Below are 15,989 nucleotides of genomic sequence, written 5' to 3' on the forward strand. Positions count from 1 at the left end.
AGATTTGTATGAAAATTTGTACACTTATTATTTACCATATGAAGATGTGCACCTGGTATTTTCAACATTATTTGATAATTTTTCTGCATTTTACAGGTGTTTTTTTTTTCATTTTTATTGACTTAGTCATTTCGGGTTCATGTCAAAGGTTTGAGACATAGAATCGAGAACATCTGTACAAAAATGTGAACTACAGCTTAAACTACTCATTAGAACTAAAAAAAAAATCACAAAGTATTAAAAACAGTTTTTACATGACACAGCAGATAGTGTAAATCCATTTGTCCCTTGGCAGTAATGAGTGGACATGCATCCAGTTAAAGATTAATTAATGAGTTCAGTGTGGGAAGCTGTTAGGGCATCTCTGATCAAGCAGGTCTTATCTATATCTCTGGGGAATTGGGCAGAAAGAAATAAAGATCTCTGTTGTTTAAGTCTCTTAATTGTAATTTATGTCTGTCAAAATACATAGTTACTGGAACCAGCCTTTTATTTTTAAAATGAGTGTGATATAAAGGTATTAAAATCAATTTGATTTTGTATAATTAATTATGATTTTTTTTTTTTGTCAACAATCAATTTGCAGAGTGTCATGTCTCACAAAGATGGCAGATAGTTGCAAACTATTTTTTCAATGTAATAAAAAACACTGTATTAGTATTGATGTTTTATTAGGCTGCACCTTAGTTTCATTCATTAAATAAAGTGCCCCACCACAGCATGATACACCCATCAAATATTTTTAAATTATCATAAACAGTTTAGATTCAATTGTTCGAATGACATCTTAGTGAGACAAGGCAGTCTGCAATTTGTTGTAAAGATATAAAAATTAAAATAAAAAATGTACAATAAATAATTAGTTTAAATTATATTATACAATATCATATAAGTTTTGATTATTATATACAATATCAAATTAGTTTTAATTACATCAAATTTATCTTGAAAGTAAGACTAGCCAACAAGAACAATTAAGAGACTGATTCCTTTTGCTCAATTCCCAAGAGATGTAGATAACACCTGCTTGATCAGAGATGCTCTACCAGTTATCTCCTCACACTAAACTCATTAATTTATCTCTAATTTAACATGCAATTTTCTGCTATCAAAATTTTCCTTGACCAGTGCCTGATCATTACACCCATGGGAGAGGTGGAATTTTTCTTGTTACAGATTGCTATAAAGAACATAATGAAAAAAATAAGACTAGTGTTTTCTTGATTTAACACTTTTTTTTAATAAAGATACTGCAATACTCTGACATCTTTTGGGATTGTGTAATTTAAAAGTTAAAAGACATAGTTTTTTGATTCTAAGTCTAATGGTTTTCTAGTTATGATTTTTCCATATTTGGCCATAGCGTCTTTATTAAAGGTCAGAGCGACCTGGTTTTAATGTGCGACACACCTTCTACCCTAGATGTATCAGCTGACAAAGTTTGATAATTCTAGGCCTAACAGTATTAAAGTTATGAGCCGGACATGAAAAAGCTAACAGACGGTCGGACATGAACGCTATAACATAATACGTCCCGTCTTAAGACGGGCGTATAAAAAATATAATGAGTAATTAAATTTTCACTGTAAATGTGTAAGCAAATTGTGAACACCTCTCACATCTAGAAAACATAAGTGATTTGGTACATTCTCTGAAAAACCCAGCGGGGGGTATTTGTCCCTTTTGGACAGTTCTAGTTTACCATTGTAAAAATGAATTGTGAAGAAATTAAACATTAGACGTTTACTATTTTCTTTAAAGATGCATCATATCATTTCTATTACAGACCAGAATTATCTCTTACATTACACTGGTACATCTCCTCAGAATTCCCGCTTTATGATGCTGGATGTTGAACAAAATGACTGCATTCAGCTATCCATCTGGTACTCTCAGCCCTGGCGTTTAGATGTCTATCATGAAAATGTGTATATCATGCCAAAAAATGCTAGACATGTTGGAGATATGAACACCATTGTTTATGATCCTCCCCCGGTAGGGGAACCAGACAAATTTAAGCCCAGTGCTGCCACCTGTGTAGATAAATCTGGGTCAAACTTCTATGACAGAGATGCTGGCGTACTAACCATCCTCATTAAGGGTCCTAAACCAGTGAGTATTGTCACCGTGGACTCCATCATTGTCTCCTTTCAGTTTCCTCCGATGACGCTGGATGAGTTCTACGGTAAAAATATCATCATGAATCTAGCAGCTTTCTTGGATATTGATCCTAATTTTGTTAGAATCACTGACATCCAAAGGGAAACTCAAGAGAGACGAAGGAGAAGAAACGCTAATGAAAATATTGAAGGAGCTACCATTGAAATCAGCAACCCACCAGGTAATGATTAACATCATTGATTCATTTGTATATATGCTTAAAAATTTCACCCTCAGTTTCATGTGCACTGTTTGCAATTATCCACAGACATAAAATTTAGAAATCTTTTAGATAAGGCAATATAAATCTTTACAAACAAATCAGATTAAATAGAATTTAAAAAAAATAACATTAAATTCATTTGTTAATTCAATTTAGGGGAAATATGGAGGGAAATTTGTTTGTGCATGATGTGTAGAATCCTTTCATTTGATCAAAGGATGTTAGCATAAATTAACAGGCAAATTACTGATATGGAGCTATCCCTTATTGTTTGCTTCAGGTACTCCTGTTGATTCTAGCAGCTTGACAAGTGACGATTTACAAAAAACACGCACTGATATAATCAACGCTGTACAGCTGACTAACCTCACCACAGACACTCTCAGTTTGAGCTCCGGTACTTCTGTCTCTGTCTCTAGAGAGATGCCGGTGTCTGACAGCCCAGAATGGCAACAAATGACTGGCAACGGAACCGACGGCTACGTGGTGATACAGAAAGCAGATCACATGACCTTCCACACGGAACTCGAACCTCTACATGAAGGGACTCCATTTAAAAAACAACCAAAGATCCAAGTTAGGGATAGTCAGGTAAGATAAGCAATGTAACATCTTTTAAAGATCAGCAAAATCTAGTCCATGAAAACTGTTTTTATTAAACACTTAATTATGACACATAGATTGTTTATCTGTCTTAAACGAAACCTATGCTTGCAAGAGCTTGAAGGGTATGGAAATTTGGAAAAATACTTAATATCCACCCATGGGGCTCAGAATCTCTATTTTTAGCTATTATGTATTTTTACCCTATGGATGTGGAAAGAATATGTGTTTAACACATAAAAAAACCTTGATACATGTAGTACTTAAATCAATCAGCATGCAAATTATGATGACCCTGTCCACTTCCATGCACCAGTATTTGAATAAATTTCTGTACTGTTTAATACATGTATATACTGTAAATCACTTTTTATTCTTGAGAACTTTATTTTCCCGTAATTAAATGAGACAGTCTTCTTGCAGAAATTTCATTCTTGTGAACTATTTTATTTGTGTAGATTATATACAAAAATAACCACAATTTGTGAAAATTTTGTCTCTCTTACAAATACCAAATACATATCTAACAAAAAATAAGGTGCTGTGATATTTTGTGATCTACAATAGCATATGCACTTGTTCATTTTTATTCCCCGCCATGAATATGGCCAGGGCATATAGTGTTCGTCATGTCCGTCTTCCGTCCTTCTGTTCCTCCGTCCTTCCGTCACACTTTGCATTTAGCTCTGTTCAAAGCTCAGTTTCAAAGAAAGATATTTTTATCAAAATTCATATGCTAATAGATACTGATGAGAGCTATGCAACTGCATCAACATTTTTTGACCTTGACCTTTCATTTGACCTTGACCTCACTTTTCTTAAATTAGTGTTTAGCTCAGTTTTAAATATACCATTCAAGATAGTGTAATCAAACTTCATATGTTGATACATACTGATGTAAGCTATTCAACTGCATCAACATTTTTTGACCTTGACCATTCCTTTGACCTTGACCTCACTTTTCTTAAATTAGTGTTTAGCTCAGTTTTAATGAAATCATTCAAGATATTTTTATCAAACTTCATATGCTGATACATGCTGGTAGAGCTTTTCAACTGCATCAATATTTTTGACCTTGACCTTTCCTTTGACCTTGACCTTACTTTTCTTAAATTAATGTTTAGCTCAGCTTTAAAGATACCATTCAGTACAGTATTATCAAACTTCATATGTTAATACATACTGATGAGAGCTATTCAACTGCATCAACATTTTTTGACCTTGACCTCACTTTTCTTAAATTAGTGTTTAGCTCAGTTTTAATGAAATCATTCAAGATATTTTTATCAAACTTCATATGCTGATACATGCTGGTGAGAGCTTTTCAACTGCATCAATATTTTTGACCTTGGCCTTTCCTTTGACCTTGACCTTACTTTTCTTAAATTAATGTTTAGCTCAGCTTTAAAGATACCATTCAGTACAGTTTTATCAAACTTCATATGTTAATACAAACTGATGAGAGCTATTCAACTGCATCAACATTTTTTGACCTTGACCATTCCTTTGAACTTTTAAAGACCTCACTTTTCTTAAATTAGTGTCAAACTTCATATGCTGATACATACTGATGTAAGCTATTCAACTGCATCAATATTTTTTTTTTTACCTTTCCTTTGTCCTTGACCTCACTTTTCTCAATTTGTGTTTAACTCAGTTTTAAAGAAAACATTCATAATATTTTTATCAAACTTCATATGCTAATACATACTGATGTAACCTTTTCAACTGCATCAACATTTTTGACCTTGACCTTTCCTTTGACCTTAACTTCATTTATTTTAAATTAGTGTTTAGATCAGTTTTAAATAAACCATTCAAAATATTTTTATCAAACTTAAATATGCTGATACATATTTGTGAGAAGTATTCAACTGCATCAAAAACATTTGACCTTGAAATTTCCTGTGACCTTGACCTCACTTTTCTTAGATTTGCATTTTGTTTAATTTTAAAGAAACCATTTAAGATATATTTATGTAAGTTTATGCACTTATACATAATTTGGCGAGAATTTATCATCTATATCCAACTTTTTAAATTTCAATTTCAGTTTTCAAGAAACTATTCAAGATATTCTCATCAAATTTCATACACTAAAACAAATTTTCATGTTGCATATATTCGATTTCTAGGGGGAGATAATCACAATGCTGGGGGCAGAGGAGAACACTTGGAAGATTTCTGCATCAATCCGGGAAAACACAGGAAATCCAGATGCTGTTCTTCTGGGAACTACAACTGTTCAGTTTGTCAATGGCATGGCAACCTTCACTGACCTTGCTATTTCCCATTTTGGCACAGACTACATACTTGACTTCGCGGTCAACGAACCTGAAGTGGGAGAACCTTTTATGATTGCATCCCAGGCCTTCACTCTGCCAGGGAGACCTATTGTAGGAGCTGTTAAGTCGAAGCCCCCCATCATAGTGGAGAGATCGTCGGCTCCTATCACACTGGAACTAAGGGACAGAGTCACAGATGAAATAATTAATGATATTGACTGGAGGGTAAGTTCCTTGGGAAAATCAAGTGGTGTATAATTCTTGTACATGTTTTTTTTTCTCTGCTTCTCTCTCTCTCTCTCTTTGTAGTTAGTATGAATTTTCAAGAAATTACAAATTTCCAGGTAGAATGTTTTCTTTCTTTTAGGGTCATTCTTGGACAGTTGCTGCAGAAATTGGAATGAGTGAATTATATGATGAAAATATCATGGATCCTAAAACCACCACTTTTGATGTAAATTCTGGACAGGCATCATTTAATGACTTGTTATTCTTCACCTCTGGTGTGTATGTAATCAGATTTAACATTACATCTGATCCAGCAGACTATAACATTGAGCTCCAGGAAATAGTGGTTGTCAGGGGCATCAGTCAGCAGGGGATAACCACAGACACTGTGAAGGAAATAGGACTCAAATTTGATGCCAATTTTGATAACATTGTTGGAGAAAGCAGAACCAAATACTTTTCTGCTATGGTCCTGAACTGGGTGGCCAACAACTTTACTACTGTTATACCAGAACCTAAATTAGTTTACAAAGGTAAGGCTTGCATTTCAGTTATGATGAGAGAAAGACAGACATTAGAAATTCTCTAAAAAAAATTTTGCAAAATACTAAAAAGTTAAAGTTGCAATCACTAGGAAAGCTGAATTTGAGAATATGTTGAATTTGGGTTTATATCCTTTCTTTTCAGGGAGTATTATGGTGACCTTCAATCTAGGTGGTAACGAGGTCAATGTCACATCGACCATCAGTGACTTATGCATCGCTATCCAAAATGGCACAGACTTTATATTTGTTGGACAGAGCCTCACCCTCAGTGGCTACATGACAGTAGATGGAAATAAGTATTACGGAGTCTCGTGTGGGGTGGTATGTCATCTTATCTATACATACTTTAAAATTACTTGTATTACGCAAAACATAAAATACAATACTTATGAACTGGAAATTCTCCAACAATTTTTTAATCTGTTTTAATGTAGTTATAGAATTTGTAAGTATGAAGATTTTGTTTTCTTTCAGATATCCTCCAATGATGGTACAGACAGCGCGATCCCAATCATAGCTGTGGTTGCGGCGGTTGGTGGCCTTCTGCTGATAGCAGTCATCATCTTAATAGCCTGCATGTTGCATAAATCCAAAGTCGCCCCAAAAACCAAGACACATGACCTTAAGGAAGTTCTCTATAATGAAAAATCCTTTACGAGTATTCGCAAACAGTATCCTCCTCATTCCACCACACTGACGGGTGAAAAACGAACTGCAGCCGATTACTGGAAAATGTAAAAAAAAAAATCAATGGACACTGAATTCTAAGAGTTCAGAATCATGATTTATGTCTCTTTCATTACATACCTAGAATTTTATTTCATACCTAGACATAGTAGTTGCCAAGGAATACTCTATGCATCATTAGGTACATTTACAGTCACAGTATGAAGATCATGGTGTAAAACTTAATGCTGGCCTGTTTTATGAGATTTTAACAAATACTACCAGTACTGACTTTCTCAAATTATTTTCCTTTTTAAAATGACAAAAGATGGATTATTGACATTTTAATGTCCATTCTTGCAAAATACATTCTCCGTCCTTGCATTAATTTTTGTATTCTTTCTACTTGTTCAGTATTAAATAATAAAATTTTGTGAAATTACATTATATGATACAAAGGATTTAATCTGTGATATTTTTTGCAATACATGTATTAGCTATGTTCTTTGTTTAATGCTTTTGCATTTGCTTGCAATCTTCTGTGAATACAGAAAAAATGTCTGTGATCTTTAATTTGTTATTCTTAATCATTGTTCCTGCATGTTTACAAATCTAGATAAGTAATTTATAGATTAAATGTCTTTTGTATACAAAACATGTATGTTCTAATTTTAATTTTTACGGTAGGTCTTCTGATTCACTCAGATGATCTATTGCTATCTGTGTTCGTCCTTCATCGTGGGGCATGTATTGTTTGTCAGTCATAAACTTTTGCACATTTTCAGCTTCTTCTTTTAAACCACTAAACTAATTTCAACCAATTTTGGCATATAGCATCAATGGGTGAAGGGGTACAAATTTTTTAATTTCATGGTCCCTGTCCCCCTGAGGCCTGAAGGAGGGGGCTTAAACCTTCAAAATTAGTGCTACCTTTAAAAATCTTATTCTTTACTTCTGTACAACAAGCAGTCATACTTTTGGTATGATTGTTATAAGCATTTAGCCCTTTTCTGATATTATCAAATTCTGTTACCAAGTACTAGTCCACTGTAGAAGTACTTGGCACTAATTTACTCTATGTACGCGGTCAAACATTTTCTGAGGACATTTGCCCCAGTGTACTTAAAGTACATTGAAGGCATATAGTGGCAATCTAAGAAATCAGTGTAATTTTCTACCTGCCGATTAAACAAAAATTGCAATTCCACAGAATTATAACCTATGCTGTACTTCCAGTACAGACATCCCAAGATCTCCTTTCCATGGCAGAAGTTTTATGAGCAGCTCCTTTCTCAATGATTATTAGCACTACCTGGACAAGATTCACATGGATAGTGCATCTAGGAATGTGTGCCACTGGTATTTTTCCCAGTGCCACATCTGCAAGTGGTCAGCTAAGTTAAAGTCTTTCTCATCTACAAGGATCAAACTTGCATGGATGATGCATCATACCACCAGACTATTAATGGTGTATCCAGACTACATTTCCCAGATATGTTACTTAGGTAAATCCCAAGTAAATACTTACTGTCCCCAATTAGATGAAACTTCCATGGATTGTATGCAGGTACAGAAGCATACAACTGTATCAAATTTTTTTTACCCTGACCTTCCGAATTTTACTTTGCATTTAGCTCATGTCAGTTTCATAGAAACTACTCAAGATATTTTTATCTAAACATATACCAATATATATTGGTGAGAACTGTGTCCAAACTTTTTCAGGAACTAGGCTAGTGAGTAAGAAAAGTTGAAACAATTGAAACTTTCCTGACATAGTTTAAGTTTCAAATTTGTTCAAATCATGGCCCCTGGGGCAACAGTGGCTGTCAGCTATCATCCGCAACTGTACTCGGCAATGTTGGTACCGGACATCCATGACTGTACCTGCTCACTAATATCAAAAACAGAATGTCAGAGCAAGATTTTCCTCCCCTGGGATGGGATGGGGTCACTGAAGAGATCAAATATTACATGGAAATATATAGGAAGAAATCTTTTAAAAATCTGCAGGGCCTTGATTGATCATACATACATGGAAGCATCTTCAGCTAGTGCAGATTCAAGTTTGTTGAAATTATGACCACCGGGGTTAGGGTGGGGCCACAATGGGTGATTGAAGTTTTACATAGGAATATAGAAGAAAAATCTTTGTCTCAAGAAAAGCAAAGCCTTATTTGATCATATTTATATTTAAACAATGGGAAATCAAAGTTTTACATAGGACTTCATAGGAAAAATATTCCTTTATTCCTTCTCAAGAACTGCAGGGCCTTGATTGGTCATATTTAAATAGGTATTGCAGATTCAGGTTTGTTCAAGCCCCCAAGGATAGGTTGGGGCCACAAGAAGGGATAACATTTGCATAAAAAACTTTTAACTTTTCCTCTTGAGAACAAGGTCATGATATGCTAGCATCCGCAGGTAATGTAGATTAAAGTCTGTTCCAGTCATGGTTCTGGGGGAGAGTGGGGTCACAAATGGGAGTCAATGAAGGAATAAGAAAAATCTTTTAAAAATTGTTTGCATGAGGGTAGGTGTGGGTGTCATGTATTAAAATTTCTAATTTCATTTACTCATGAAGTTAATGCAAGCAAACTGCATATAAAGATTAATCATCAAACTGTAAAATATACATGACGTCTTGGCCAGCGTTTCAGGTGGGCCCAAGTGGTCATGGCCTGAAAACCTCGCTACTCAGGTCACCATTAAGGCTCATGGGTCTCGTTTTACTTCTTTATCCAGATCTTGTCCTCAATTTCAATCAAACCTTGCTGAAGTTTTATCCCCTGCTTTCATGAAAGCCCAAGGAAATTCTTATTCATATGTCTGTCACAAAACCTCTCTTTTTAACTTTTCAGCGAGAAGAGAGCTGATGTGCATTATTTTCAACACTTATTTCCAAATGTTTAAAATTTCTGACCTCATGACCTTGAAGTCTTCCATATCCAAAATGTGCATTACTAGTGACATGACATTTCCAAATGTTTTGGACCTCATGACCTTGAAGCTTGACGTACTTTTTGCTTTCAAAATCTTCTTTCTACTAGTGCATTTAAACTTTTGTAGTTTTCTTTAATGCTATTAAACTGATTGGTACTTTCTAAATGGTGTTCACAATGACACACACAGGACACACTGAGAAACTTCCTACACCCAACATGTTTCAAGGAGACAAGAATGAAAGAATGACAAGAAATTATTTGTGGAGACAAGTTTATTTAACTAAGCATCCTCTCCTTCATCACCCTTGGTCATTCGTGTATAGATCAGCTGTGAGTGGTGCTTGGACACCAATCTGATTTTACCTACAACAGAAAGGTGAATCTTAATGCAGTATATAATTCTGTTTATTTTTCATACTCTGATTTCATACTTTGACAAAGATTTTTATCCAGAAATTCAAGCATAAAATTATAACACCATCATGACTTAGTGCCCAGTCAGCCTTCTACCATCATTTGACAAAGCATCTCATTTCATAAATCATTAAAAGAGCAAATTATCTTTTCATTTTGTTACACTTGTAACTGGAAATGAGAAAATGTATGACCGGACCAGAAATCGAACCTGGGACCCCTGCATTATTGGTCAGGTGCTCTACCAACTGAGCTATCCAGGCCGATACCTATGGCCCAAACCATTACATATTCCTGTTTACTTCCATAACCCTCTGTGGATGACTTGTGTTATATAACACACCCCCCCCCCCCCCCATTTATCACAACATTATTAGGCTAACCAACCAGAAGTCTCTGATGAGACTGTAGCTCTACTGGTCTGTTTGTATAACAAAAGAAAAGTAGCACTTGGATTTGAAACATTGCAACATGCAACAATGAATAGAATTATGTATCTTAATGTAGTCTACTTCTGTGCCAAGTTATATTGAAATCAAATAAAAACTGTAGGAGGAGTAGCGTTTTGAAAGTATTTCACGGAAATTTCTATTTTTAGTAACCATGACAACACCACTCACCCAAATAAAAAAAACAGAAATACATATTATGTATCGTAGTGTATTCTAACTGTGTGCCAAATTAGATTGAAATCAGACCAAAATTGTAGGAGGAGTAACGTTTAATGGGAATTTCACAAAAATTTCTATTTTAAGTAACCATGGCAACACTGTCTATCGAATTCAAAAACCAATGCAATAAATTATGTATCTTAGTATAGTCTTCTTGTATGCCTAATTATATTAGAAGCAGACTAAAACTGAAGCAGGAGTAGTGTTTAAAAGGAATGTCACAGAAATTTCTATTTTTAGTAACCATGGCAACACCGTCCATTGAATTCAAAAACCGATGCAATAAATTATGTATCTTAGTGTAGTCTACTTGTGTGCCAAGTTATATTGAAATCGGACCAAAACTGTAGGAGGAGTAGCGTTTTAAAGGAATTTCACAGAAATTTCTATTTTTAGTAACCATGGCAACACCGTCCATTGAATTCAAAAACCGATGCACTAAATTATGTATCTTAGTGTAGTCTACTTGTGTGCCAAGTTATATTGAAATCAGACCAAAACTGTAGGAGGAGTAGCGTTTTAAAGAAATTTCACAGAAATTTCTATTTTTAGTAACCATGGCAACACCGTCCATCGAAATCAAAAACCGATGCACTAAATTATGTATCTTAGTGTAGTCTACTTGTGTGCCAAGTTATATTGAAATCGGACCAAAACTGTAGGAGGAGTAGCGTTTTGAAAAATTGTTTACAGACAGACGGACAGACAGACAGACAGACAGACAGACAGACAGACGGACGGACGACGGACACCTTACTATCGCATAAGCTCTTCTGGTCCCTGACCAGTAGAGCTAAAAACACTGCTTTCACTGCTCATTTGTAGTGTTAATTATAATCATGGATATACAGGAACAGGAAAAGAAGATGTTATTTATCAATGTTTCACAATTATCCTCTAAAAGAATGTAATTGCCAAACAACTAAAGCCATCCTTAAATTTTACAGGTCTGATAGAGTACATCAAAACAAGCAATTTTCTTTGTTGGCCTGACTAAGTGAACACTAGATCAAGTGATCATTAGAATAGTAGAAAAATATGTGTATTATTTTACAGAACAAGGTGGAATGGTTGTTTCCTGATTATTGAGAGGGTCACCACTTATTGACAATTTGGACTATAATGTATCATCACAATAGTAAGGCCATGGTCACATGAACCATTCTGGCTTTCATAATCACTGTCAGGGTATTGAAATACATCTCAACCACTGTGAAGTAATTTAAATACATTTCCTCCATTGTGAAGTAATTTTCCTTTATCTTAACCAAGAAAATGGTTCAAAGTTGTTTTCATTACAAGACAAGGGTGTGCAATTAAGATTGCCAGATGCCTGGGACTTTCCCTTTTTAGGGCTGGGCTACTAGTTTTCTGCAAGGAGCAAGCCCTTGAGCTAGAAAAAAAACAAACTACCCATGTTATGCACGAAAAAGCAATACAGGTATTTTCATCCCATTTTTTGCATGTAAATTCCCAACCAATGAAAAAAAAAATCCAAGCACGATGGTCCTATAGTTTGTAAATCTCCATCATCTAACCTTTTTTGTAACTTACTTTTAATCCTAATCAGAATTTCCTCCATTCTTTATATATGTTGATATCCGAATAAATTATTTCCTCAATCAACTAAAGAGTAAGTATTACGTGATATTTCCAGTGCATTTAATTATTTAATATGACCCCCCCCCCTTCCAAAAAAAGCTATTCTAATGACCAGAAAAAAGGAAGATAATTTTAATTAAATTCATTTTTTTCTATGATTATTGGTTTATATAAGACAAGATTCAATTTTCCTACCGAGAATTAAACTTTAATAGAATGGCCTTAAGACACCAACTTTTTCCAACAATAAACTAACATCCCCCATACCTTTGTGCTAGTAACTTTTTACTTCAGGCTAGTGATTTTATTGCTGCCATTAGCCCCTAGCTAATTCTTAAATTGCACACCCCTGAAATGTGTACCCTTACCATCCTTGCACAGAGATCTGAGAGCCTGCTTTGCCAAGGATCCTCGAATCTTCATTCTTTCTGACACTACAGATGGAGTGATTAGTTTGTATGTGGGTACCTCTTTCAGAAATTTGTCATATGTAGCTTTATCAAATAAAATCAAGTTGTTCAACTTGTCCCTGACTTTTCCCTTAGACCACTTCTGCAAAACAGGAAATATATCGACTTTTACACACAGGTTAAGAAAATACTTGTATAAATATCTGAAAATTTATGAACTGGTACACCAATACATCATTGTTCTTCATTACATAGGGCATATTCTCAATAATCCTAACTGCAGGCAGGCATATTTTAAGCTGATTTCTTACTGCATTATAATGAAGAAGTCAAAGAAATCATCAAATTAAAATATGACAGGTAAGAAAAGTATTCATCAGAAGCATCCCTCCAATATTATATCAATCATATAATTTATCTTTCAATGAAATTTGCACAGGCATCTGAAGTGTGGATAACATCTCTCTTCAACCCCCCCCCCCCCCCCCCCACTTCAAAAATATAAAAAATATAATGAATCTCTATTTTCTCCAAAATATGTGATTTCTCTGTCAATTCCATCTATTAGTCATTCTGTGCAATTGGTTTGGATTAATACAAAGAATGACATATAGATGGAATTGAAAAATAACATATTTTCTAGAAAATACAAACTCCTTATATTTTAGAAGTGGGGTGGGTAGTTATGAAATAGATAGATGTATCTTATCCATGCTTCAGGTGGCTGTGGAAAAATTGAAGATAACAGTTTTATTAGGTATGCACAACAGAGGATAACAAATGCCCATTTTATCCTTTCAAGACCTTAGTCAACTCTGATCGTTTGAAGATACAGATAGATGTTAGAAATACCAAAGTTCAACTATATTTAAATTTCAAAAGCACCTGCCTATTAACTCATATGCATCTATGATGAAATAGATTACCTTCTTTTTTGCTTTTCCTCCACCTCCCTCCTTCTTTTTAGCAGGGGCTTTCCCACCCTTTGCCCCTCCTTTGGGGTCAGCTTTCTTGGCTCCCTACAAAAACAAAATGCCAGTCTTACTCCTACTTCATGCATTTACATGAACATGCACATATACCACCTAAATCCATATTAAACCGGAACTGTAAATCACTTTATATTAAAAATCCATTTCTGATCATCTGCTTTAAAATTGCTTTATTAAAGACATGATTATCAATCCTAGCTACTGAGGGTGAGTGCAGTTGCCCTTAGCCTCTGGAATCCAAGATAAACCCTGAGTTAAGTGCAGTTGCCCCTAAGTTATCCGTCTTGGTTAAGATTCAAATAATTTTAAGAGAAGTTTTAGACTTGTTTACGATTTCGTTTCCACAAATTTCACCAACCTCTCTTTTATTTGTTTAGTTCAGAGACACTGATACAAATTGAAATTCACAAAGGACTGAGGTAAATTCTCTGTAATCAGGTCAAGTCCAAAGACTTTTTCTACCTATGTAGATAGTTATAAGGCCTAAAAAAAATTATGTTTGTTTCCTGCAACATTCCCAAAAAATCAAGGGTCGGTAGGTCGGGATTTTTTTTTTTTTTTTTTTTTTGCTTATGGATAATGGGGTCAAACATCCCCGAACTGAATTAACCAGGTATTATATATAAAGTGGACACCCAACATGGCTTCCTAGCGGCAGAAAATGAACTTCAGAAAGTTGTGGGTGGAAATTGTTGTTGCAATAATGATTACTCTTTATATTCAAGGTAAATGTTGACTAGGATGACATATTTTATATCTCAAATAAAGCTACAATTAATATTTTTTGAATAAATGGAATCAGCTGATAGATCAAACCAAAGAGCAAATGCAGATTTGGCAGAAAAAAAAATCCGCCCGGAGATAATTTGAATGGGTCGGTCGGGTTACAGGAAACAAACTTATTTTTTTTTTTTAGGCCTAACTACCAAGGTTTGGCCAAAAGTGGGAATGGCGCAATATCGTGAGTACCAATTTTCATGATACAAGCACACTGACAATGAATACAGCAAAAATTTTGGCCATAAAATGATCACTTTTTAACTTATCAATTTTGCATCAATAACTACATCCAGCTCCATTTTCTAGTGTCTAAGGATCAAAGCCAAGTGGCAAGAAGCCTAAAATGAATTACAAATCTGAATTAATTTTAAAACTTGTCTTCATGCATTCTTAGATAAAAGGTTTTGTGTCGATTTTTCATGCATCTCCTCTCCATTCTCCACCCTTGTAAAGTTTTTTTAATTAACATTCCAAATTTTGCTTTGCAAATGCACAACATGACAAACAAGTCTGACCTATTTTAAAGATGTGCCATAATTCTTATTTATTTCTATTTTTAAAGACAGGTAAAAGAAGGCATAAGTAGCTACTGCAAGTAGATTTAAATACCTATGTAGCTATTAATTAGATAGAACATTCTATCATTTAAATGATATTGTCCTACGGACCTGGTTTAACGATAGAATTCGTTCCGTGTATTGGCAATGTTGCAAAATAAACACGGGCAATAACTCTTACTCTGTGCATTTTCTATGAAAAATCCAGAGAGTTCCGAATGTCAACATGGCGTTAAATTTGAAGTGAGGAAAAAACGTTGAGAAAATGAGATTAATTTTTAGGTTAAAAGACATATACCATTTCAAAAAGGTTTGTTATGATTAATTTGGTAGTTATTTTCAGTGCAACTCCTTTTGTATTCTTCAAAATCATTTCGGAGTGAATCCACTGCGATTTGCTACATTGCAAGTATATGGGATGTATTCTAACTGTAGTGAGGGCTTGTCCTGAGACACAGTTAGATTATTCCAACTACTATTAAAAGCAAGCGCAGTGAGCGGCATGAAGCGACACTCGCAATGCGAGCTCTAACAGGGCTTTCACATCCATTTTTGTACTGGGGCCGGGGCCAAAGGAATTGGGAAAAAAGCGTTGTTTTTATAAAAATTGGGAAATTTTTTACCAGTCATAATTTTAACTCTTGAAACAAGAAAAATCAAATAAACACAGAATAATCATAGAAACTGAAAACAACTCATCTTATTTATTCAAGGTAGATCTTAATTAGACAAGTAATTGGCTGTTCAGACGTTTAGAACTTCAAAATAAAATGTTTGCCTTAAGATGTCCTGAAATGCTCTAGGGCTCTGGTCAGAACTTTAAATGTTTGTCTTTGGATGTCCTGAAATGCTCTAGGGCAGGGTTTCAGTAACCACTAACTCAGAATCAGAATCTGTTAATTGTAGAG

At 34.6% G+C, this 15,989-nt stretch overlaps 2 protein-coding genes and 1 non-coding gene across 3 annotated transcripts in view; 1 reads left to right on the forward strand and 2 right to left on the reverse strand.

Annotated features, from left to right (window-relative positions):
- The window catches only part of LOC133173589 (fibrocystin-L-like), a 69,319-nt gene extending 62,021 nt beyond the window's left edge, over positions 1-7,298 (forward strand). Inside the window, exons 49-54 of the mRNA XM_061308569.1 lie at positions 1,787-2,341; positions 2,664-2,974; positions 5,122-5,496; positions 5,639-6,032; positions 6,187-6,365; positions 6,519-7,298. Coding sequence (XP_061164553.1) covers positions 1,787-2,341; positions 2,664-2,974; positions 5,122-5,496; positions 5,639-6,032; positions 6,187-6,365; positions 6,519-6,782 — 2,078 coding nt within the window. The 3' untranslated portion in view covers positions 6,783-7,298. The remainder of the gene's footprint in view (positions 1-1,786; positions 2,342-2,663; positions 2,975-5,121; positions 5,497-5,638; positions 6,033-6,186; positions 6,366-6,518) is intronic.
- A 2,611-nt stretch (positions 7,299-9,909) lies between these two features.
- Positions 9,910-14,823, reverse strand: LOC133173590 (small ribosomal subunit protein eS25-like). The gene is made up of 4 exons (XM_061308570.1): positions 14,812-14,823; positions 13,679-13,771; positions 12,711-12,894; positions 9,910-10,018 (listed from the first exon to the last, which is right to left on the reverse strand). Exons 1-4 carry the CDS (start codon positions 14,821-14,823, stop codon positions 9,936-9,938), a joined length of 372 nt encoding a protein of 123 aa, XP_061164554.1. The 3' UTR covers positions 9,910-9,935.
- Trnai-aau (transfer RNA isoleucine (anticodon AAU)) lies at positions 10,260-10,333 on the reverse strand. Its single transcript has one exon. It is a non-coding gene; the product is annotated as a tRNA-Ile (tRNA).
- Positions 14,824-15,989: the final 1,166 nt, after the last annotated feature.

The sequence above is a fragment of the Saccostrea echinata genome, unplaced genomic scaffold, assembly GCF_033153115.1.
Source record: "Saccostrea echinata isolate AGI-Se365-2 ecotype Australia unplaced genomic scaffold, CSIRO_AGI_Sech_v1 ptg000056l, whole genome shotgun sequence".
Lineage (NCBI taxonomy): Eukaryota > Metazoa > Mollusca > Bivalvia > Ostreida > Ostreidae > Saccostrea > Saccostrea echinata.